The 25,775-nt window shown below is 41.5% G+C and overlaps 1 protein-coding gene and 1 pseudogene across 1 annotated transcript in view; both read left to right on the top strand.

Annotated features, from left to right (window-relative positions):
- Nucleotides 1–13,953: 13,953 nt before the first annotated feature.
- Nucleotides 13,954–15,637, top strand: LOC114567726 (tripartite motif-containing protein 16-like protein; annotated as a pseudogene).
- A 9,724-nt stretch (nucleotides 15,638–25,361) lies between these two features.
- LOC114567723 (tripartite motif-containing protein 16-like) overlaps nucleotides 25,362–25,775 on the top strand; it is a 1,805-nt gene continuing 1,391 nt past the window's right edge. The window contains exon 1 of the mRNA XM_028596829.1: nucleotides 25,362–25,775. This exon is cut by the window's right edge and continues 1,391 nt beyond it. Coding sequence (XP_028452630.1) covers nucleotides 25,371–25,775 — 405 coding nt within the window. The 5' untranslated portion in view covers nucleotides 25,362–25,370.

Genomic DNA, 25,775 nt, shown 5'->3' with positions numbered 1-25,775 from the left:
CACACCCATACATAAACACACACACACACACACACACACAAACACACTCTCTCTCTCTCTCTCTCTCTCTCTCTCTCTCTCTCTCTCTCAAACACACACACACACACACACACACTCTCTCTCTCTCAAACACACACACACACACACACACTCTCTCAAACACACACACACACACACACACACACACACACACACACACACACACACACACACACAAACTGCTGAGTTGTGTAAACTGAAATAGTCAGAAGTCATTTAAGGGTTAAATTCTGTGTTTTAACTCTTAAATAATATAATAATTATTTAGTCTCCATGTTTGTAGCTGAGAGATGATTGTTGTAACTTTCTATTTTTTCAACGTTTTTAATGTGTTTACACGTTTTTGTTGCTTTTTCTTAATTATTTTGTTGCTTTTATTAAAGTTTTTTGTCACTTTCTTGGACATGTATTTGCTTTTCTAACCGTTTGTGTTTTTAGCGTGTTCGTCAGCGCCCTGTCCCGCGGGACCCGTTTACTAAACCCAACCCGTCAACACGCGTCCAGATACCACGCCACTCGGCTTTAGAAAGTGGGCGTGTATGTTTAGGTGAAGTCATGATGTCATGTTGTTAGTTTCTCTTCCCTGCATGGCTCTGAAGAGAGAAAGCACCAGACCTCCTTTATCCTACACACTTTGGTCTCTTTGGGGACATTTTGTAAAGAAATCTAGATTTACATTTATTTGTTTTGGTGGACCAAAATGTTGTTATCATGTTCATAATCAATAAGTCCTTCTTCTCTTTTACATAGCTGAGATTCTGGTTCTGTGTGGATGAAGTGAATGTGTTGATGAAATCATTGAACAAGAGTCTTTGAACAGACTTTACTGATGGGATGTGGGAACAAACTGAAGCTTTACCTGATGAATAAACTAACATGAACAAAGTATTTCTTCCTGTCTTCATTCCAGGGTTTTTATACAAAGCTGACGCAGAAGGAAATGAAACTGATGTAATGGCAAATTTATATTTAAGCATGTTTCTTTATATATTTTTGTCTTATTTCTGTTTAAGTTTCTCACACAATGCTGAATGGGGGTTTATCTCATTCCCACATGTAGATTCTGATTCTAACTAAGTGAGAATCACAAATTCTGGAACATAATGTGAGCACTGTTTGTCTGAACAGATAGGGGCTACAAGGTCACCCTAAAACTATCTCTCCTGATACATTTAGTTTTCCCTGGGTAGTTGAGACTGTTTCACTGTTTAACTTTCTAAATCCACTCCTGCTGCAAAGAGAAACTTCCACAACAGTTGTCCCTTGTGTCCTTCAGTCCTTGAATAGGCCTTTTCAAGTTTGGGTAAAGAGGTGAACCATACATAACTTATATACAGTAGTGGATCCATCCGGCCAGCACTGAGAGAGTTTGTTTCTATCAAATGTTTTTAGCTCCATGTTTCTAAATGATTATTTCCTTTTTAAATAGTTTAAAATACGAAATGATGTCAATAACTATGTCTTTGCATTGTTGAAATAAAGATTTTTCCAATCAACAGTATGACATTGTGATCCTGAAACCCCCCAAATGATATGAGAAGGTGCTGAATGTAAAAAGAAGCCTTGCTCAGCTGTAGCCAGTCTGCCACCTGCTGTCAGAAACATGCAACAACGGGGCAATGGCAAAATAAAAGCATTAGAATAAAAGCAAACTTTCAAACAGGCAGAGAGACAGAGGAGTGAGAAGATTCTCATCAATGAGAGAAGAGATTCAAAATATGTTACGTTAATGACTTGCATTTTGTAAATTGATCTGTTCCTGTAAATGACTTGCTTTCGTTGAGTTGATAGGTTTGTGTGACGCTGACAGACAAAGTCATAGTATGGAGATGCAATTAACCTTCTTGTAGTTGTAAATGTAGTAGCTTAAGTAGTAGACTTAAAGTTCTTGTTTTGTTTTGTTGTTTTGGCATTTCTGTGACCTCTAATAAGGTTTTGTATACAAAAATGGTTTGCCTAAATTTGGGGGAATGCTAAGTTGATAGTTTTGTGTTAAACTGACAAAAAACGTCACAGGTGGTGATTAACTTTGTTGTAGTTGTAAAAGAGCTGAGATCCGAGGGTATTAAATCTAATAGCTGGACTTGAAGTTCTCGGTGCTTTTTAAATGGAAAGGTACAAAAAACTCTTTTAATAGTAGCAAGCATTCATGTCTAAACAAAAGAATAAAACAAATTAATCAATGTCACACAGTATCAGAGGCGGTGTCCACAGCATTGTCATCATACCCAGACAGACGCAACAAGTCAGAAGACTGTGTTATCTGCAGTGCCTAATACTAAATCATATTTACCATAAGAATGAAGAACTCATTTTCTTGATTAGGGTTAACGACATAGAAAACACAATTCCGAAGACCAAAACATAATCTGCTAAAAACCCTGGACCTGAATCATCAGGCCATTTGCGTAAGAGATGTGTTATATACTTAAACATTAAAATAACCTTGTGTGAAGTGTGAACATTTACTAATTTCAAATTTACCTATGCGCATGTACAGTTCAAAGTCCGTTGACAACCCATGGTTAAAACCCCAAGTATTGCAAACCCGTATGGCGAAGTCGTTCAATGCATAGGGCATGTGTCAAATTTTCCATAAAGCTGATTATTAAATTATCTCATACATTCAATTGCTTCACTATTACGGTTATTTTAACATAAATCAACTGGAGCACGCTCAAGTGCAATTATCAAATTATCAATATTAACAATATTGCTGTTTAGGAATAATTTACTTTCTTTCATCAATAATCTATCAGTTAAGTTTGTGTGATCATGAGGAACCACATAATGTACAAAGACCCTAATTAGCCCCACTTTAGTAGCATTCGTATGCCAAACATCCTTTTTCTCCTTGACCTGAAAAGTAGTGAACGCATCACTCGTCTTTCCCTCCATGTTCTTCACTAGTCGTTCTAGTGTGTTTGTGTATGTAAATGTTGGGAGGAATGGTTACACGTGATGTATCATACTCTCCTCTCATCAAAAATAAAATGCAAAAACCATAAATGCAATAGAAAATCATAAATGCAGTAACGAAAAATAAACACTACAAATTTGGCAATCCCCCCTTGTTCTTCTTGAAGGGTACCTGTTTCAGTCCTTTCTGTCCATTCTGTGTGTATGTGTTTGAAACACTCTGCTGAGAGTGTGTGTGTGTTTGTCTCAGATGAATGTCAGATGCTCCTCAAAAGAATGTGCAGTGAGTGTGTGTGTTCAGAGAGAGAGGTGGTGTGTCCTCTACAATTGTGAAGTGTATTCTGCTGTCACTGTCAGAGAATGTGCTCTGAAATGTGCTGTGGTTGTCAGAGAAGAGATCAGTATCACTGCTGTCTTCTGAAATGATTTTAAGCAGCAGGCTACAATACCAGTATGGAGCTTCTGGTTTTTCCTCCTTGGAAAAACTTCTTGTTTTCCTCCTCTCTCAATGTGTTGCAAAGCAGTGAGAAAACTCCAGTTTCCCCTGTCGCTTCAGAAATGGCACGTGGGTGACTCAGCAGAGGATCTGCTTGTCTCTTGTTGCAGGTTGTAGAAAAAACCTGTCCTCTCCTCCACATCCGGAACCTTTTGTAGTGATGTGTGTATCCAGGTGGCTCTCCCTCTGCCCTGTGTGTCACTGGAAGGATCTCGATGGTCTCTGTCACTGTCTAGATTTGCCAATCCTTCCCGAAGTTGTTATCACCACGGAATCCCCAGGATTGACACCTGGACTTCTATGGCCAAAAGAGCAGAAGAAAATTCTCACGCAATAACCTAACCTAACCTATCATTTCCCTTATCCTGCTGTGGAAGAAATAGGTGTTTTTTATTATGGGCCATTCCCTACCTATGTCAAAAAAAATCTTTTGAACAAAATTCTTTAGAGCAGATCACGATCAACAAAACAAAAACAATTACTATTGCACTCCTTACTCCTTACACTACTGTGTCCATCAGGGGGTAGATGATCCTTTTGATTACAGTTGAACTATCAATTTTGTCAATTTTGTTTTATGTGTTTTCACCTGAGCAGATTTTTTAATGTGCAATTGTTACTACCAGGGTAAAGCTATTGAAATTTAACTATTCTAGCCCTTTGGTTATTCAAGGTCTTTAAAAACCACAGCTACATTGATGTCACAACAAAATAGAAAAATCAACCTAAAAAAAATTATTTAACACTTTTTATTTTTGCTACTTTCCCTACTATTTATGAAACCCCTTATTTATCATTGCTACTACTATATCCCTCCTATTTGAGGCATGACAAAGCTCATGACCCAAAAAGCAATATAAATAATCAGTTTAATATTATAGTCATTAACATTGTTCTAGGTTTTACAGCAAATCCTGTTTATCCGCAACAAAAGTTCCATAAATAATTTCTTTAGGGGACTTTTCACCACAGTAAAGTGTTTCAAAGTCAAAATCAACTAATTTAGTTTAGACAATTTGTGATATAGCAACTCAAAAACTGATTAGAGTACGATATTAAATGAACTGCTTTTAGGATTAAATCTCATTCCAACCTTTATTTATTCAATACAACCATTAAACTAAGACGAATTACTCAAAATACATGGTCATTTTTATCTATAGTTTACAACCCAAAGTAATACTAATTACTTATCTGATAGTTCTAAAAATCATTACGAATTAAAGTTTTTAGCCCTATAGAGCAAACTTAATCACTTCTAACTTGAACATCTATTTATCCAATTTGTTACCTGTTATGGGAAACATATCACATCATATAATATTCAACAAGAATGTATATCAAAATCATTTCTTTAAACCAAAATTTCACTTGTACAACTCATGTTTGGTTTTAGCTTGTGTCTTATCTCTGTGTGGTGTGTGTGTGTGTGTGTGTGTGTGTGTGTGTGTGTGTGTGTGTGTGGTCTCCTCCTCTGGCTGTCCTCTCTCAAAGAAAGAAGGATTTCTCCAGGGTATATATAAATACACTGTTATTCTCTTTGTAATATATGGCATCATTAATTAAAAACTAAATGTCTTCCTGAAAGGTGTGTCAAGATGTACAGCTTACCATCACCCAGAACTATAAAACAATATTTGTCTTTTTCACTGGAACACTGAGGGAAAAAAACGTTAGACGAAACAACAGAGAATCAAAACCTTTAACATTCCCTGCAGAATGTAGTTTTTAGCTGTGGGAAACATTGGGTGCTCGAGCATAGACCCACTGGCCCTCATTTATCATCCTAACGTAGAAACCAGCGCAGATATGAGCGCAGAAATCATCTTACGACAGGCTTCACGTGGGATTCATGAAAAGTTCGTATCACACCAATCAGAGCGTAAGAACGGTTGTACATTGATAAATGCGGCGGCTGGAAACGATCGTCATTTAAATATCACGCCCCAATATATTCTGGGTTTTGAGGCCTCGCCATTACAATTTACGACATGGCGAGACGTAATGAGAAGCGGAACTTTTCAGAGGTGGAGATTCATTTGCACTAACGTGTGTACTATTTGGCAGCCTGAAAACTGGTATTAAAGGCTGTAGAAAGAATGCGGGATGAAAAGAGATCACTGATGTGGTCAACAGTGTTGCCGTGGTAAATCAGACTCCAGCTGAAGTTTAGCCTATTTAATTTATACATCCTTGACACATTTTCTATAGTCCTAATAGTAATATACAGGCTTCTATTGCAATCTATTAGGCCTACATGTAGGTGTACCTATAATTAAATAAACACATGGTAGCGGAGTTTATGCAGTGTCTTTTATTTTACTTGTGTTCGTCGGAACGAGGCAACAGCTGAGGGAGAGCGCGTGTCCTCCGCCCCCCGTGCTGGACCCTGTCTCCTGACAGCAGAGGGGCTGGAAAAAAAAGCTGAAATAACTCGGTCAATGGCAGAAATAAATCATTCACTTGAAAGAGAAACAAAAACCTGAAGAATAAATAAAAAGGTTGTGCATCGTCATGTTTCCTGTATTGAATATCATTGCCAAACATAACACTATAGGCTACCTTTTAAAAGTGAGGAATAATATCCTGTCTCCTTCATATAGCCCTCAGTTGGGGCTGTTCTGGACACTGCTCTCTGGGCATCGGGTCATCTGGCTCCATCACTACATTTATGGCACCGTGTCTTCCTGTGTGATGTTGTGCAGAACCCCCCCAGGCTAAAACAATGTTGCAGACCGGCGCATAGAGGCCTTCTAAAAGAGCCAGATCTGCCATTGCTGATACGTGATCAACTGATGACTTCTCCTTCTCCTGTTAAACTGATTATGTGCTGCACCGCAAGTCCACACTGACTCAAAAACTTGCGTACACGAGTTCAGACCAGACGTGAGATTTGATCGCAGCCTACGCTCACGTCCAAATTGATAAATGCCGAGCTTTGCGTAGGAATCGGCGTACGCCTGTTTTAGGTCGTACGCACGTTTCATAAATGAGGGCCACTGTATTTACTGCTTGAAGGTCCTGTATAAAACAAAACTTTAACATTCATAATAAAATGATTCTTCTTATTTATGTTATTTGAGAAAATAAGTGTACGTGCTAGAGAATCTAAACATGGAACTATAACCCCCATCCGTCAATAAAGAGTTAAAAACACGGTCGGATTTCTGTCGATTACTTCCTGTTTTGCGTGTACTGATGTTTTCTGGGGCCTGTAGTCCAACAGCAGCTTGATGACTACAGGTTGACAATTTGTTAGCCAATCCACGTCACATTTGAGTGAACGCTGTATCTAAGACAAAAGTGGTGAAACATCAATAGATTAAAATGTTGCTTTTACCATGCAATTATGTCTGTTGTAGCCACACGTTCACTGAATATGTGAAACACTGTGAATACAACACATACGCTGTTGTATGGGTTTTCTATATTTTCCTGTCGATGGAGAAAAATGAACACATTATCAGTAGTGTCAGTCCAGTCAGTCAATTTTTACAAATAGTCACAAGGTGTCCTAGGTCTGTCTCCTCTTCTGTTGGAGACAAAGAAACATGAATGTGAGCTTTTGAGTTAGAAATTCTGAAAAACTTATTTAGTTTATCAGTCAAGGTGACAGCCACTGGACATGTGTATATGACTGTGGACAAAAGGAAACTCAAGCCCATCTTTTGATTTGTTCAACAAAAACTTTTCCAGCGTAATCTTCATCAGGGTCAAAAAGGTGACAAAAAGGAATGCATGTAATATTTGTGATTCCTTAAGCTTAGCTACAGGTGTCCCAATTTGTTTTACCGTAGTCAGGAGATTAACAGACTGACATGGTACATGTTCCATTACAATTTGTAAACAAATGCGTACTTTTAGGCTGTAACAAAAATATGTCAGCCAAAGAGCCACACAACTTTAAAGCCAGTGGGCAGAAGAATAAACATTCCTAAGACCTGTGGGTGAAAGAATGACTTTGATTTCAAATAGACATTTTAAAATCTCTACCTAATAAATTTACAGGACACTCAGATGAAAAGAAAAAAAAAAAAAAATTGTCTAGTTCAGGATCCTAAGGATCTGAATATACCCAAATCATAAGAATGGTGAACTTTTCCAAGATAACCATTCTTCTAACCATTTCTTTAAAGAAAAAAAAAACAGTTTACCAGAGAGCTTCTGATTTGAAGAACAAAGATCTTCACTAAACCCAAATTGTTGCTCCCCAAATCAACTAAAAATCCAATTTTCTTCCCTTGTATAATGCAATGTGTATACACATCAGATAAATACATTGAACACGATGAGCTATTTTCCAGAAGTTGTTTCTATTCAATGTGAAGTATTTGCGTCTAATTTTATCTGTTTATCGTGTAGGGTGTGTTTGTAGCGTGCAAAAAGCATGTCTTCATTGCAAGCATGTGTATATTTACGTGTATGTCCGTATAAACACTTTTTAGGGATCTGGCAGTCCCAGCATCGGGGGAGACTGCAGAGCCAGTTTCATATTCACGAACGCTTCAATAGCTTTGGCAGCAAAAGTCTTACAGTGACATTAGGAACATATACAGACATTTTAGGTGACAGGCTCAAGTAAAAATCCTAATCGTTAACACTAAACTGAAAAAGCTGCTATTCTCTTGCACCAAAAAACTTTTCGTGAGGAATAAAAAGCAGATGCAGCCTTGAGAGATGTACAGTAGAAAACACAAGCTGGGCACTAAAAAAAAAGGTGATATTGGTTGTCAGGTTTCATGCAGTCAGAGGCAGGGCCTCAGTGAGGTCATTTTAGCCACACTGTAATTAACAAAAGTGGTTACGTCAGTTGCATCATTACAAGAAATTCTCAATCTGTCAGGTGTTGAGGTTAAACCCATGTTAAAAGTGCACATTAAATCACTACCTAAACCAAATAAGTGGACATAATCATACACCAAGAATTGTTTTTCCCATGTACAGGAGAGAGGAACAGAGAATTCTTCTCTTACTGTTTGACCTGCAGCCCCAATTGACCAAATAGAATGACCAAATAATCTTCAGTGTCAAATCTTTAGCTCTAATAATCAAGTTATGTGAGTGGAACCCCTTTAACTTTACACTCAGTAATAGTAATTTTCTTGCAGGTTTCAGACGATAACATACTATAATGGTTTAACTGAATAAATTATTTTTCAGAACTTTCTAACCTATCAATTGTCCCTAATAGCAAAAACAAAAACAGTGTATCAGTGCAAAGCATTTCTTCATTGCATGAAGCGATTGTGTGTATGTCAGCACTACCTTCCTCATCAGCTGTTGGACTCAGTCAAACAGAGGGACTAGTGTTGTTCTTTGTCTGAGGTGTTTTTTTTTTTGCTTTTTCTTCGGACAGTTACATACCCACTGTCCAAAGTCCTTGCAGTACCAACACTGGTCTGGGTTCTAGGGCTCACCATTTTGCCCACGGTATCCGCCTTGGCATCTTCTTGCTTGACCACGTCCTTTGTGGGAGCGACCTTTTTCGGGTACTCGCTCCATATGTTGCCCACCAGACAAACGCTTCAAACATGGTTTTCTCACGTACTCATTGGTCCACCCGATGCAAGTGTGACGGATGCTGTCGGTCCTGTCCGAGAGTTGAGTCTGTGTCCTCTTCGTCCCTCTGTTTCTCCAGCTTGTCTTCCTGGTTTTTAGAGAAAGCTCAGAACGTGGGCTTTGGTTTAGTGATGGGTCGTTCGCGAATGAGTCGGCTCTAAGAGCCGGCTCTTGTAGGTGAACGACGGGAGCAGGCTCGCATATCCAAAGAGCCGACTCTATTTTTAAAAATATAGCCTATAGAAATTAAATGATTATGTAATAATGAAATAATGATTGAATTTTATTTTATTTAAAAAAATTGACTAATTCAAAGAACAAAAATATAATTATATTATCACACATTACTTTCGACTGTCTGATCAGCCTCCCATTCTGTTCCTGTCATTGTGAGACATTGTGAGTATGATTTCATTTAATAATTTAATTAGAATTGTTTTTCACACCTATCCTAGTCAAAACATAAATTTTTTTAAAGAGCCGTTTGTGAGCCAAAAGAGCCAGCTCTTTTCAGTGAGCTGAGTCAAACAAGGCGGCTCACGAAAAAGAGCCGGAATGCCCATCACTACTTTGGTTAGAACTCATGAGGAGGTTATTGGTGCATGTGTGTTTTTGCATTCTTTCCCTGAATCACTATTTTATCTATATTTTAAAACATTCTTTGTTTTTCCTGTACTCAGTAGCTTTAAATCCTCTGTCTTAATTAGTTTTCCCCCTTTAATTTTCTTTCTCCTTCTTCTAAATCCTGTTTTAGCATTCTCAGCTTTGCCACCCTCAGGGAACAATTTGGCAGAAAGCTAAAGCTTTTTGACCAGTATGACAGACATCGCAAACAATCCAGTCCATATTTCTGATTCATGATTCATTCATTTTTCTTAATTAGGATTGTGTGATTGTGTGACCAGTTGGAGTTAAGGTCGCATTAAATTTTACTCTGATTGTGTTTGAATCATTGCCAACAACATAAACTTTGAATCAAGTTAATTACAGGACAACTCAGTCATTTAGTAAACTGGGGAGCCGTCTCCAAACCCTCTGTTTCTAAGAAGAGTTTACCTCCTGGCGTCCATGCCGGCCTATCTACGGCATCAGCCCGGCCTTTGGCTCCGCAACAATTGCCGCAGGAGATGCGGAAAAAGAGGCAGAGTTCGTGTAAGCTCAGAGCTTACCTGGCATCACCCTAGACACGCGATCCGGGCCATCCGTGTGTCGGGTTTTCCGCGCCTGCAATCCACGGCGTTCTCCGGTACACAGATACCGATGGCTCCAGTTGATGGTCCCGGATTCCGAATGCAAAGATCCCCGCCGTTGGAGCAGGATGCGCTCCAGGCGAGGCTGCGTACCTGGGAATCTCCGCCCCCTCGATCGTGCTTCCCAACAGACTGAGCGGCGCTCAAATTGCATGGCGCTGATCAACACCAGATCACTCACAAACAAGACTTTTGTCCTCAATGACTTTTTTACAACCAATGCTTTAGACTTTCTTCTGTTGACGGAAACCTGGCTGAAACCAGGTGATGACAGCGCCTTCTCGGAGCTCCTCCCCCCCAGCTGTTCTTTCCTCAACTCTCCGCGAGCGTCAGGTCGAGGTTGGGGGCTGGCCACGCTCTTCAAGGATGAGTACAGATGCAGATCGTTACCTGCACTCTGTTATAATAGTTTTGAACTTCAGCTGTTTGTGGCTGACTTGGATTCTCCTGTGTTGTGTGCAGTTATTTATCACCCACCAAAAGTCAACAAGGATTTTATATGTGAGCTTTCAGACTTTTTAGCTGATGTTGTTCCAAAATACGACAAGCTCCTGGTTTGTAGGGACTTCAATATTCATGTGTGTTGCCCCTCTAACCCACTTGCTAATGATTTTAAATCACTTTTAATCTCTTTTGGTCTTAATCAGTGTGTGGAAGGGCCAACACATCATCTTGGACACACCCTGGACCTCATTATTTCTTATGGGCTTTAAGTTTCACTAAGTGAAATAAAAGAAACTGGTATCTCAGATCATTTCCCCATCAGGTTTGAAATCAGTGTACCACCACCTGCTAGTAAGCCTGTCTCTTCAGCTTCTAGGCGCCGCTGCATCACCTCCTCTTCAGCTGGAGAGTTTGCTTTGGCATTCGGAGGCTCACAGTTCTGTGTCATGAATGGTGTGGTATCTCCCTCTTATCCAGATGACATTCTCTCTTTGTTCCACTCCACGGGCACTGAAATTTTAGACTCTATTGCCCCTCATCATGTCTGGACTAAATCTATTAAACCTAAGGCAGACCCCTGGCTAAATGACTCCACAAGGGCCCTTAGGCAACAGGACAATTTGCAAGTATCACTGGGTTAATTAAGAGACCAGAAGGCTGTGAAGGTTGCGAAGATGCAACATCTCTCTTCCATAATAGCTAACAGTTGCCATGAACCCAGAGTGTTATTTAATACTATTAACTCTGTTGTGAATCCATGCACCTCTGATCCAACAGAGGTTTCAACTAGTACCTGTTAGAAGTCTCTCTGTTATTTTATTGACAAAGTTGCATCTGTCAGGCAATACGCCAGTGTTAGTTTTAATGTGTTTGTACCTGCTGCTCCTATGCATTCTGCTGTGTTTGAGGAATTTCAGCCAGTTTCTCTGACATTGCTTCCAGAGAGTGCAACACATGAAACCTACCCACTGTCCGTTAGACATTGTTCCCGCCAGGATAGTGAAGGAGGTTTTTAGTGACACCATTGGGCCGAGTCTACTCACTTTTTTTAATTCTTGTCTCAGTTTAGGTTCTGTCCCGGCTGCCTTTAAACATGCTGTGGTCAGGCCCCTACTTAAGAAGCCTAATCTTGACCCTACAGTGTTGTCCAATTTTAGACCAGTCTCTCATCTGCCTTTTCTGTCAAAGGTTTTGGAAAAAGTTTTTTTTATACAGTTACAAGCCTTTTTGCAATTGAACTCTGTGTTTGAAAAAATTCAATCTGGTGTTAGATCACGTCACAGCACTGAGTCTGTACTGATTACAGTGCACAAGGATATTGCCTTGTCTGTAGATGCCGGGATTCCTAGTGTTTTAGTGCTATTGGACCTCACAGCGGCGTTTGATATGGTAGACCATGCAGTCCTCCTCTCTTGCCTTGATCAGCGTGTAGGCATCCGAGGCTCGGCACTTCAATGTTTTAGCTCCTATTTGGCGAATAGGAGCTTTTCTGTTATGATTGGTGACTACTCCTGGTCAACTGCTCCTCTCTCTTGTGGGGTACCCCAGGGTTCAATTCTTGGCCCAATCCTGTTTTCTTTATATATATTGCCATTAGGGGCTATTATAGGAAAGCACAACTTATCTCTTCACTGTTATGCAAATGATTTGCAAATTTATTTGCCTATCAAACCGAATGACAGTGTCGCATTAGACTCCCTGCTTAGTTGTATCAATGATATTAAGTTGTGGCTGTCATAAAACTTTCTTAACTTGAACGAAGATAAAACGGAGTGTATCATCTTCAGTACTTCAGGCATGACAAACGGTCCATCTTTGAGTTTGGGAGCACTGGCTTCATATTTTAAGCCAGCTGTCAGAAATTACGGGGTTACTTTTGAATGCAACATGAAACAAATCAGCAATGTTGTTAGAATGAGCTTTTTCCAGCTCTGTCTACTAGCTTAAGTTAAGCCATTCCTTAACAGGCATGATCTAGAAAAAGCAATCCATGCTTTTATTAGTTCAAGGTTGGATTACTGTAATGCTCTCTATGTTGGTTTGAATCAAACCTCCATCTCACGCCTTCAACTTGTGCAAAATGCTGCTGCTCGCTTTTTAACAAATACATCTAGACGTGCACACATCACTCATGTCTTTACACCCTACATTGGCTCCCTGTTCGTTTTAGAATAGATTTTAAGATTTTATTGTTTGTTTTTAAGGCCCTTAATGTCCTGGCCCCAGAGTACCTATCCAACATTTTAACCCTGCGTGAGCACAACCGGTCTCTGCGGTCTTCTAACCAACTGGTTTTAGAAGTGCCAAGGTCAAGGTACCAACGGTGGGGTGATCAGGCTTTTGCGGTTGCTGCCCCGAGACTCTGGAACAAGTTACCCCCTGATATTCGCACGATTACAGATGTTGCTCTTTTCAGGTCTAAACTCAAGACCTACCTGTTTAGAATGGCTTTTAATACGCAGTAGTGGTGTGACAATTTCCTCTTCCTGTTTCTGTGTAACCTTTTATGATTTTACTGTTTTCTATGTTTCATTCTTCTTATTGCAAGATATGTTGTCTATTCTTAGTTCCAGATGTGAAACACTTTGGATACTTGCTGGTTGTTGTAAAGCGCTATACAAATGAATTTTGATTGATTGAATGATTGATAAAAGCTGAAGTCAGCAGAGTATTTAAATGAGATTTGAGCTCTGTTGTAATCAGTGTTGCTGCGTTCATTATCGCATACTTTTTCTTTGGGACATGAAACTCTGAGATAAAATCGCAGCTTGAGCTTTGAGCCTGCTCACATATGCTTCACAGAGGATTGTGGGTCAGAAAGGCAGGCTGGCTTGCATAGTGAAAAATTGCAACTGGGTGCATCAGGACACATTTTTGGCATTCTGCATTTAACATTATATGTATTGGGATATACTATGTCTTTCCCTGTCATACTAATGGTAGTATGGGCATTGCAACACACCCAATATCTCTCTCAAAGCACTCCTCTTCCAGGAATGAAGCAGAACTTTATAACCCCTCCCTCCTCTTCTTCCTCTCAAACACAGCCAGCTCCACTATGTGCACATATTTCCTTGTTCCCTCCCCTTCAGAGCTATAGTTTGCAGATGGGTGTAACCAACATGCTGGGGAAAGTACAACAGCGTATCAAATGCTTTTATTACATCAGAGCTGAGACTAGTCTCACTTCTCAGGAAGTGAGACACAAGACAGTCAGACAGTCGATGTTACTGAGCGAGAGGTGAAATGGCGCAGAAAGGAGTTCAGCTTGCCTGGGAAACCTTCTCTTGTTCCATCTGTCTGGATCTACTGAAGGATCCGGTGACTCTTAACTGTGGACACAGCTTTTGCATGAAATGTATTAAAAGCAACTGGGATGAAGAGGATTGTAAGTACAGCTACAGCTGCCCTGAGTGCAGGAAGATGTTCACACCGAGGCCTGTCCTGCTGAAAAACACCATGTTAGCAGCTTTGGTGGAGGAGCTGAAGAAGACTGGACTCCAAGCTGCTCCTGCTGATCACTGCTTTGCTGGAGCGGAAGATGTGGCCTGTGATTTCTGCACCGGGAGAAAACTCAAAGCCATCAAGTCCTGCCTGGTGTGTCTGATCTCTTATTGTGAGAAACACCTTCAGCCTCATTACGATATAGCTAAGTTAAAGAAACACAAGCTGGTGGAGCCGTCCAAGAAGCTCCAGGAGAACGTCTGCTCTCGTCATGATGAGGTGATGAAGATGTTCTGTCGTATTGATCAGCAGTGTATCTGTTATCTCTGCTTAATGGACAAACATAAAGGCCACGATACAGCCTCGGCTGCAGAAGAAAGGACTGAGAGGCAGAAAAAGCTCGAGGGAAGTCGCCAGACCATCCAGCAGAGAATCCAGGACAGAGAGAAAGATGTGAAGCTGCTTCGACAGCAGGCGGAGGCCATCGATCGCGCCGCTGATAAAGCAGTGGAGGACAGCGAGAAGATCTTCACCGAGCTGATCCGTCTCCTGGAGAAAAGAAGCTCTGATGTGAAGCAGCAGGTCAGATCCCAGCAGAAAAGAGAAGTGAGTCGAGTCAAAGAGCTTCAGGAGAAGCTGGAGCAGGAGATCACTGAGCTGAAGAGGGAAGACGCTGAGCTGAAGAAGCTCTCAAACACAGAGGATCACAACCAGTTTCTACACAACTACCCCTCACTGTCACCACTCAGCCAATCAGCATCCAGCATCCATATCCGTCCTCTGAGCTGCTTTGAGGACGTGACAGCGGCTGTGTCAACAACAGGACGTACTGAGAGAGAAGAGGACAAATGTCTCACTGACAGGGACTGAAGTTTACGTTTTACTACCACAACCAGAGCCCGAGACCAGAGCTGGATTCTTGAAATATTCACGTGAAATCACACTGGATCCAAACACAGCAAACACACAGCTGTTATTATCTGAGGGGAACAGGAAAGCAACATTAATGAGTCAACATCAGTCTTATTCTAGTCACCCAGACAGATTCACTAACATGTGGCAGGTCCTGAGTAGAGAGAGTCTGACTGGATGTTGTTACTGGGAGGTGGAGAGGAGAGGAAGAGTTCATGTAGCAGTCACATACAAGAATATCATCAGAGCAGGGGGGTCAGATGAAAGTGTATTTGGACAAAATGACAAATCTTGGGCGTTAGATTGTATCAAAAACAAATATACATTTTGGTCCAACAAAGTCCAAACTCCCGTCTCAGGTCCTGAGTCCTCCAGAGTAGGAGTGTACCTGGATCACAGTGCAGGTATTCTGTCCTTCTACAGCGTCTCTGAAACCATGACTCTCCTCCACAGAGTCCAGACCACATTCACTCAGCCGCTCTATGCTGGACAAAGGGTTTATTGGCCTTTTGGAGACTCTGCTGAGTTGTGTAAACTGAAATAGACAGAAGTAATTTAAGGGTTAAATTCTGTCATTCTGAGTCATTTTTTTTATAAAAGAAAAAAAAACAGTTAAGATCTGTTATTTTACCTTTGATTGTTGAAACAAGGACGATATGTTAAAAAAGATCTTTACCGAGATGATCTGTAGATATTAGCGGTTTTTTATTCATGTATTTCTCCACATTATGTATCTGCGGGACAGGAAGATGTCTGTTAAATAGGGATATCCTGTAATCCCATGTGGGACGGGCCAAATGTTTGGCGTGACACAGACATCAAATCAACTTAAAAGTGTATTTAGTTTCTTTTCCACTACATGGCTCTGAAGAGAGAAAGCACCAGACCTCCTTTATCCTGCACACTTTGTTCTCTTTGTGGACATTTTTAACAATTTTTCGTTTTTCTGAGTCAACATTTTCAATGAAAAACCTTTTATCAACGTTTTGGTCGTCTTTTTCGACACTTTTGTGGCTTTTGCCCCCCGATGTTTTTGTCACTTTTTTCAACGTTTGTCGACTTTTTCTGGGCCATTTGAATTTTTGTATTTTTATTTTTATTTTTTTATTTGTCACTTTTATTTTAACATTTGTCACTTTTTTTAATGTTCTTTTATCAATAGTTTTTTCTTCAAATGCTGTAAAATTGACTAAAACACCCAAATTCAATGAAAGTAGTGAACTTATTTTTTGAACTTGTTAAGAGCGTTGTATGGAACCATCCATGTCATTTTTTTGGATATTTGGTTGAAAGAAACCCAAATTTCTAATATAGAAACTTTTTTGACAATGGGTCAAAGTTGACCCGAGGACAACAGGAGGTTTAAAGATATCTAGATTTACATGTATTTGTTTGGCGGACCAAATGTTGTTATCATAATGATAATCAATAACTCATTCTTCTCTTTTGCATAGCTGAGATTCTGGTTCTTTGTGGATGAAGTGAATGTGTTGATGAAATCATTGAACAAGAGTCTTTCAACAGACTGTACTGATGGGATGTGTGAACAAACTGAAGCTTTACCTGATGAATAAACTAACAAGAACAAAGTATTTTCTTCTTGTCTTCATTCCAGGGTTTTTATACGAAGCTGACGGAGAAAATTTGAAACTGATATGAAAGTATAACTAAGGCATTTTTCCTCCTGAAACACCACAAAGTACAGTTTTCATGTTTAGAGTCAGTCAGCCTATGTCCTTTCAACTTTCCTCACTAAAACTGCTCCATCACAGAGAAATGAGCAGAGTTTTCTATCACTTCTTCACAGCGTTTAGAAATGTGTGTTAGAGCATTTCAATAGTGTATATTAGAGCATTCAGTAGTGTGTTAGGGAATTTCTCTGTTTTCTGTGTTAAACACTACTGCAGGTATTCATGAACAACTGTTGCTCGTGATTTACAGAGGTGGAAGACTTACTCAGATCATGTTTTGCAGTACAGTAGAAAAAAACGTGTTGTAGAGTTACAAATAACTTGTCAGTTAAAAGTCCTGCATTCAACATCTTCCTTAAGTAATAGTAGAAAAGTATTATCAAAATATAAAGTACCAAAAGTAAAATTGCTCATTATGTAGTGTAATTTATCTTATTTTATTGGATTATATTATGATCTAATAAATTGTATTAAATAGGACTGATAATTTAAATAAAACATTTTATTTAATTCAAGTAGACTGCTTGTTCCTAATTATTTTTTAGGGTTTAACATGTATAAAGATTTACATTTTCCTCTCATACTTCTGTTGGAATGTGTACGAAGTTGGCATTGACTTTCATTTGAAATGGTATTAAAAAGGTCTTTAAAAGCCTTGAATTTAAGTTGGAGGATCCTGGGGTACCCTATATATTGTTCGTGTTTGTCTGTTAAATGTCACTTTTTCATTATAGCCTAGGCCGTACATCACAAAAAAAGAATTATAGGAATCTTATAGTAAGCCAATTTTGGAACAATATTATAGTATGGTAATCTTATAGAAATAGGCTACTATAGGCTTAGTATTTTGGGACATACTGTAAAAGTATTACAGTATTTTGGAGACTATTATAAGACTGTAGGCTACTGTAGGTACATTATGGAGGGTAAGGTTATTATAGAGATCATAAGTAACCTGGGCTATGAGTAATTACTATGTCCTAGGACCAGCTGAAGTGACTGGTAAGCATGTGAACTAAACGCATTATAAAAAAATTATAACTAAACTAAAACTGTAATGTCTGTTTGCAAAACTAACTCAAATAAAATAAAAGTATCGAGTAAATGTCCTTCGTTTTCATCTTTGTCAATGTCTTTCACAGAGCAAATAACTTTATATCTTTTAGAGTTGACATTTACGACCATAGACCTGTTTTATTCAGTCTATGCCGTAGACATAGTTTCCGACTGGGAACCCAGAAATTCTGACATTCCACGTCAAATTGAACACAACATGTCCATACACCTCGCCTGGCATCATAGCGGTACCGAAACTCGGAAGAAAGCGGCAGAGTCCTATTTCATTATGACTGTGTCAGATAACAGCAAGTGCCTCGCAGTGGAAGGTGGTAAAATACATGGACAAAGTCAAAAAAATCCCACGAATTTGAAAGTACATTTGAGAAGCGCACACAAACTAGGAGGCTAACCTAGCTTACCTTAACAAGCAGTGACAGGGCAAGAAGAACGCAAAGCCCCCTTCCCCCAAAACAGAAGCTAACCCCGGTAACGTTACGGGCATGGATCAATGGGGCCAGGGCATGGATGTATGGGTACAGGGCATGGATGTATGGGTACAGGGCATGGATGTATGGGTACAGGGCATGGAGGTATGGGGCCAGGGAATGGATCTATGGGGCCAGGGCATGGGTGTATGGGTACAGGGCATGGATCTATGGGGCCAGGGCATGGATGTATGGGTACAGGGCATGGATGTATGGGGCCAGGGCATGGATCTATGGGGCCAGGGCATGGATGTATGCGTACAGGGCATGGATGTATGGGTACAGGACATGGATGTATGGGTACAGGGCATGGATGTATGGGTACAGGGCATGGATGTATGGGGCCAGGGCCAGGCAGCATGACGGAGACAACCGCAGGACAGAGAACACTACAGACGGGCTTTCACCGGTGACCAGATAGCTGCTGGTTAGTAAATACGCATGAACACTAAAAGTGTGAGGAAGTGTGGGTTAATATGTGTGTTGATAGTGGGATGTCTACACTACTGTGTGAGTCGATTGACGATTGAAAACACCTGTCTTTTTTAGTCTGTTGGCTATTTAGGTTTTTTCCTGGTACACGTTACTTAAACATTTTGCACTTATTGCTGTGTCTTGTGTAGACTGTTTACATATTTGTGCTCATCATCATATGTACATTTTATGTACTGGGGTCTGTTCCAGAAAGCAGTTTTAGTGAAAACTCTGAGCTTGTTAACCCTGCGATGAGGGAAACTCTGGGTTTTCCGTTTCAGAAGGAGAGGTAACTTAACCTCAGAGTCAGTTACTATGGTAACTTAACCTCAGAGTCAGTTACTATGGTAACTTCACCTCAGAGTCAGTTACTATGGTAACTTCACCTCAGAGTCAGTTACTATAGTAACTGAGCTTGTGAACCTAACCTGGTCGAGAGCAGGCTTTCATCAAGAAACCTTGAGTTTCTCTCAGTCTCCTCCCTCTGACACAGCGCTCTTTCATTTCCTCATTCATTCATTCAGTCTGTTTCAGGCGCATTTTAATGCAGTTTGTTATCTGCATGAATAAAAAAACTTATTGGTTTATATTAAGCAGATTATAAAACGTTTTTTTCTCAAAGATGTCATGTCTATTTGTCGACGATCCCGTTGATGAAAAAGCTGTATTAATTCATAGAGAGTTTACGTCGGGAGATGATATTGAGTCCCGAAACTAGATTTCATTTCCACAAAACCGATTTGAGAGGAATTTTTTTTATCAAAGTCCATTAGGTATGTAGATACATTATCCGTCCTCATATCACTAACATCAACCATTGTGGACAGTCTTTAACATCCAGCAGATTCTTTGTGTCGCATTACGTTTTTTTCCAAACGGCAGTTTTCTTTATAAAAGTGTGGCTGATCATACTGTAATAGTAAAGCCACTGTAGGCAGAGCCATCAGAAAAGTGTGACTCGCTCTGAAACATTAACCAGTGAGAGCCATTAAAAAGAAATAAATGATTATACATTGTAGTTCTCTTAATGATCATACTGCTGCAGCCTCAGAATGGGATTAGTATAGTTTACCTTTTTGCCTGCAGGATTGCACCTAAATTAAATTATAGGTGTAATACAATTCCAGTTTTCACCAGTAATATTATAAGTTAACTGTGATTAAATATGAAATTCATAGACTGTGAATGCGTACGCATTGAATCGAGCAGCAATTTTCTCCCACACCAATTTTCTCTCTGTTGCAGCAGCAGCAGCTGTCTTGCTTTTTTAACGAAATGCATGTTCAAACTTGCTGTTTGTGCGCATGAGTATTTCCGCTAACCCGAATCGTAGAATCATGGCTCCATTCATGCTGCCTTTTTATAGTGGTGGTGCACGTGTGTAACACTGAGTGAACATACTCCGAGTTGATTGAATCAACTCAAATCAGCTGTTCTGGAACCGAAAACTCAGAGTATGTTAAACCTCCTTCCTGGAATGGACCCAGGGTGTTATTGTTGAATACATAATAGGTTGTATGGTTTTTTTTAAGTTATTACAGTTTTTTTCGATTGCTAAACGACGAGTGGGCACAACTGGAGTCACATGTGCAAAACTCTAACCCCAGTCTGCACAGCAGCAGTTCATGTGGACCAAACTCTAGTTCATTTCTCATTGCTTGAACACAGTTTTCAAAACTCTACACACTTATCAGATTACTTTAACCACAACGTGCACAACACTGTAGATTTACAGCACTTGGTTCAAATGCTAACACACTGCTGTCAAAACTGTAAACCACACATTCAAAACAGAATAGATTTCAGTCTGGTGCCTATCAAACACTGCTGATTGCAATTTTAGCTGAAAGCTTAAGTAGGTGTCTTATTTTAGACTAGTTAGTGAACATGTATACGGTATTTATATAGAGAAAGATCAGAAAGCCTTTTTTGTATATAAACACCAAATAAGAATGAAACTATTATACACTGTACTGTTTGAAAGAAACAGGTAAAAGAGCAAAGATACCAATGTGTCCAGGTAAGATGGCTGAGGTTATATACACAGCTATAAAAAAAGTGAAAAACACTATATCTTTACAATAGTTAAACTGCATTCTTACTTTTTTTTTCAGAAAGTAATGGAGGTGAAAGCAATAGAAACACCACATTCATTAGTATTTAGAGATGATGCAGACATCTAATGTGATGAAGAAAACTAGCAACATGATGCTGGAGAGAGGCAGGATTAGTCACACTATTCTTTGGTACTGTTACGTATGTACCTTTAGTTTTTTTCCCCCAGTAATTCCATAAATTACTAGAGACAAAATACTTTATTGAAGAAAACTGCTGATTTTCATTCCTTCTTGTTTACCTTATGTAAAAATTGGTATGCTATACAATCTATATTTTTTCCTTAAATGAACTGTTGAGTAGTGTCAAGTCACTCAAATTGTTCAAACTGTAAAGAAGAGAAAGTTTATGATTTGTGTATTGGTGTTTGACGCTAGTTTTTTTACCCTCAGTGTGCTCTAAGTGTGTGTGTGTGTGTGTGTTATGTCAGTGAGGCTTGTGCATAGTGTTTGGCTGCACTGAGCCTGTTTTGAGACGTGTGTTAAGAGTTGTGTTGCTTTGAATGAGTTTTGCAGGTGATGTGAACTGTTTAGCTTAAGTGACTCTTGGTAGTGGAGACTGTTGTTAGAGTTTTGCACATGTGACTCCAGTTGTGCCCACTGTTAGCAATCGGAAAAAACTGTATTACATAATGTTTTTCTAACTTTTTTTTTTTTTTTTTGCCCCTGACAAATAACCCATATTGCAAAAAAAGACTAAAACTAATAAAAGCTAAACTAAAACTGAGCATTTTCAAAAAAATTACAAATTAAATAAACTAGCAAACCTACTTTAAAAACTAATTAAAACTAAACTGAATTTGAAAACTATACTGAATTTGAAAACAAAACGTCTAAACGAAATAAAAATAAAAACTAATAAAAAATGTCTAACTATAATAACCTTGGTTGTTTCTCAAAAAAGTTTTTAAGGGTTGGCAGGTCTGGATTTAGAGTGAGCCTCGGATGTACCACGTCTGGCTCCGCCCCCTAGGACATGAAGTACTCTGTGAGTACTTTGCACACACTTCTTTACCTGATCACTCCATCATTACTTAAGTTATTTAAGTTAATTACAGGACAACTGTGGTGGGGCTTACCTCTACGCACAGTCTCGGTTCTGGAACCGTACTCCTGGATAGGGGTTGGACTCTTTTCTTCTCCGGAGTTGCCCAGGGTGTGAGGCGCCGGGCGGGTGTGGGGATACTCACAAGCCCCCAGCTGAGCGCCGCTACGTTGGAGTTTACCCCGGTGGACGAGAGGGACGCCTCCCTACGCCTGCGGGTTGTGGGGGGGAAAACTCTGACTGTTGTTTGTGCATATGCACCAAACAGGACTTCGGAGTATTCGGCCTTCTTGGAGACCTTGACTGGAGTCCTGCATGGGGCGCCAGTGGGGGACTCCATTGTTCTGCTGGGGGACTTCAACGCACATGTGGGCAATGATGGAGACACCTGGAGGCGTGATTGGGAGGAACGGCCTCCTGATCTAAACCAGAGTGGTTGTTTGTTGTTGGACTTCTGTGCTAGTCATGGATTGTCTATAACGAACACCATGTTCGAACATAGTGATGTACCTGGTACCAGAGCACCCTAGGCCGAAGGTCAATGATCGATTTGCCGTATGTTTTGGACACTCGGGTGAAGAGAGGGGCAGAGCTGTCAACCGATCACCATGTGGTGGTGAGTTGGGTCAGGGGGTGGGGGAAGACTCTGGACAGACCTGGTAAGCCCAAACGTGTAGTGCGGGTAAATTGGGAACGTCTGGAGGAGGCCCCTGTCCGACAGACTTTCAACTCACACCTCCGGCGGAGCTTTTCGTGCATCCCTGTGGAGGCTGGGGGCATTGAACCCGAGTGGACAGTGTTCAAAGTTTCCATTGCTGAAGCTGCGGCGAGGAGCTGTGGTCTTAGGGTCTTAGGTGCCTCAAGGGGCGGTAACGCATGAACACCGTGGTGGACACCAGTGGTCAGGGAAGCCGTCCGACTGAAGGAGTCTTTCCGGGATATGTTATCCCGGAGGACTCCGGAGGCAGTTGCAGGGTACCGAAGGGCCCGAAGGGCTGCAGCCTCTGCCGTGAAAGAGGCAAAGCAGCGGGTGTGGGAGAAGTTTGGAGAAGACATGGAGAAGGACTTTCGGTCGGCACCAAAGTGCTTCTGGAAAACTGTTCGCCACCTCAGGAGGGGGAAGCGGGGAACCATCCAAGCTGTGTACAGTAAGGATGGGACACTGTTGACCTCAACTGAGGAGGTAATAGGGCTGTGGAAGGAGCACTTTGAAGAACTCCTGAATCCGACTAATATGCCCTCTATGTTAGAGGCAGAGCTGGAGGATAACGGGGATTGTCGTCGATTTCCCAGGCGGAAGTCACTGATGTAGTCAAACAACTCCACAGTGGCAAAGCCCCGGGATTGATGAGATCCGTCCAGAAATGCTCAAGGCTCTGGGTGTGGAGGGGCTGTCCTGGTTGACACGCCTCTTCAACATTGCGTGGAAGTCTGGGACGGTGCCAAAGGAGTGGCAGACTGGGGTGGTGGTTCCCCCTTTAAAAAGGGGGGACCAGAGGGTGTGTGCCAATTACAGGGGTATCACACTTCTCAGCCTCCCTGGTAAAGTCTACTCCAAGGTGCTGAAAGGAGGGGTTCGGCCGATAGTCGAACCTCGGGTTGAGGAGGAACAATGTGGATTCCGTCCTGGTCGTGGAACAACGGACCAGCTCTTCACTCTCGCAAGGATCCTGGAGGGAGCCTGGGGGTATGCCCAAACGGTCTACATGTGTTTTGTGGATTTGGAGAAGGCGTATGACCGGGTCCCCCGGGAGATACTGTGGGAGGCGCTGCGGGAGTATGGAGTGAGGGGGTCTCTACTCAGGGCCGTCCAATCTCTGTACGACCAAGGTGAGAGCTGTGTCCGGGTTCTCGGCGGTAAGTCGGACTCGTTTCAGGTGAGGGTTGGTCTCCGCCAGGGCTGCACTTTGTCACCAATCCTGTTTGTAATATTTATGGACAGGATATCGAGGCGTAGTCGGGGTGGGGAGGGGTTGCAGTTCGGTGGGCTGGGGATCTCATCGCTGCTCTTTGCAGATGATGTGGTCCTGATAGCATCATCGGCCTGTGACCTTCAGCACTCACTGGATCGGTTCGCAACCGAGTGTGAAGCGGTTGGGATGAGGATCAGCACCTCTAAATCGGAGGCCATGGTTCTCAGCAGGAAACCGATGGAATGCCTTTTCCAGGTAGGGAATGAGTCCTTACCCCAAGTGAAGGAGTTCATGTACCTTGGGGTTTTGTTCGCGAGTGAGGGACAATGGAGCGGGAGATTGGTCGGAGAATCGGGCGCAGCGGGTGCGGTATTACATTCAATCTATCGCACCGTTGTGATGAAAAAGATAGCTGAGCCAGAAGGCAAAGCTCTCGATCTACCGGTCAGTTTTCGTTCCTACCCTCACCTATGGTCATGAAGGCTGGGTCATGACCGAAAGAACGTGATCCAGGGGTACAAGCGGCCGAAATGGGTTTCCTCAGGAGGGTGGCTGGCGTCTCCCTTAGAGATAGGGTGAGAAGCTCAGTCATCCGTGAGGAGCTTGAGTACAGCCGCTGCTCTTTGCGTCGAAAGGAGCCAGTTGAGGTGGTTCGGGCATCTGGTAAGGATGCCCCTGGGCGCCTCCCTAGGGAGGTGTTCCAGGCACGTCCAGCTGGGAGGAGGCCTCGGGAAGACCCAGGACTAGGTGGAGGGATTATATCTCCAACCTGGCCTGGGAACGCCTCGGGATCCCCCAGTCGGAGCTGGTTAATGTGGTTCGGGAAAGGGAAGTTTGGGGTCCCCTGCTGGAGCTGCTCCCCCCGCGACCCGACACCGGATAAGCGGACGAAGATGGACATGGACAGGACAACTCAGTCATTTAGTAGACTGGAGAGCTGTCTCCAAACCCTGTTATTCTAAGAAGAGTTTACCTCCTAAAAGCAGAAGTCAGCAGAGTTTTTAAATGAGAAATGAGCTCTGTTGTAAACAAGTGTTGCTGCGTTCATTATTGCATACTTTTTCTTCGGGACATAAAACTCTGAGATAACATTGCAGCTTGGACTTTGAGACGCTGGCTTGCATACTGCAAAATGCAACCAGAGTACATCAGGACACATTTAAGGCATTCTGCATTCATTCAATCATTATTTGTATTGGGATATACTATATCTTTCCCTGTCATACTAATGGTAGTACGGGCATTGCAACGTAGCGAGAATGTCTCTTACAGCGCTCCTCTTCCAGGAATGAACAAAGCTTAATAACCCCTCCCTCCTCTCTCAAACACAGCCAGCTCCACTCTGTGATCATATTTCCTTGTTCCCTCCCCTTCACAGCTACAGTTTGCAGATGGGTGTAACCAACATGCTGGGGCAAGTACAACAGCGTATCACTGCTGTTATTATATCAGAGCTCAGACTAGTTTCACTTCTCAGGAAGTGAGACTCAAGACAGTCAGACAGTTGTCACTGAGCGAGAGGTGAAATGGCGCAGAAAGGAGTTCAGCTGGACCGGGAAACCTTCTCTTGTTCCATCTGTCTGGATCTACTGAAAGATCCGGTGACTATTAACTGTGGACACAGCTACTGCATGAACTGTATTAAAAGCCACTGGGATGAAGAGGATCGTAAGTACAGCTACAGCTGCCCTGAGTGCAGGAAGATGTTCATACCGAGGCCTGTCCTGCTGAAAAACACCATGTTAGCAGCTTTAGTGGAGGAGCTGAAGAAGACTGGACTCCAAGCTGCTCCTGCTGATCACTGCTATGCTGGAGCTGAAGATGTGGCCTGTGATGTCTGCACCGGGAGAAAACTCAAAGCCATCAAATCCTGCCTGGTCTGTCTGATCTCTTATTGTGAGAAACACCTTCAGCCTCATTTTGAATCCCCT

Source organism: Perca flavescens, chromosome 14, assembly GCF_004354835.1.
Source record: "Perca flavescens isolate YP-PL-M2 chromosome 14, PFLA_1.0, whole genome shotgun sequence".
In the NCBI taxonomy this organism is placed as follows: Eukaryota; Metazoa; Chordata; class Actinopteri; order Perciformes; family Percidae; genus Perca; species Perca flavescens.
This window is presented reverse-complemented; position numbering and strand designations above follow the sequence as displayed.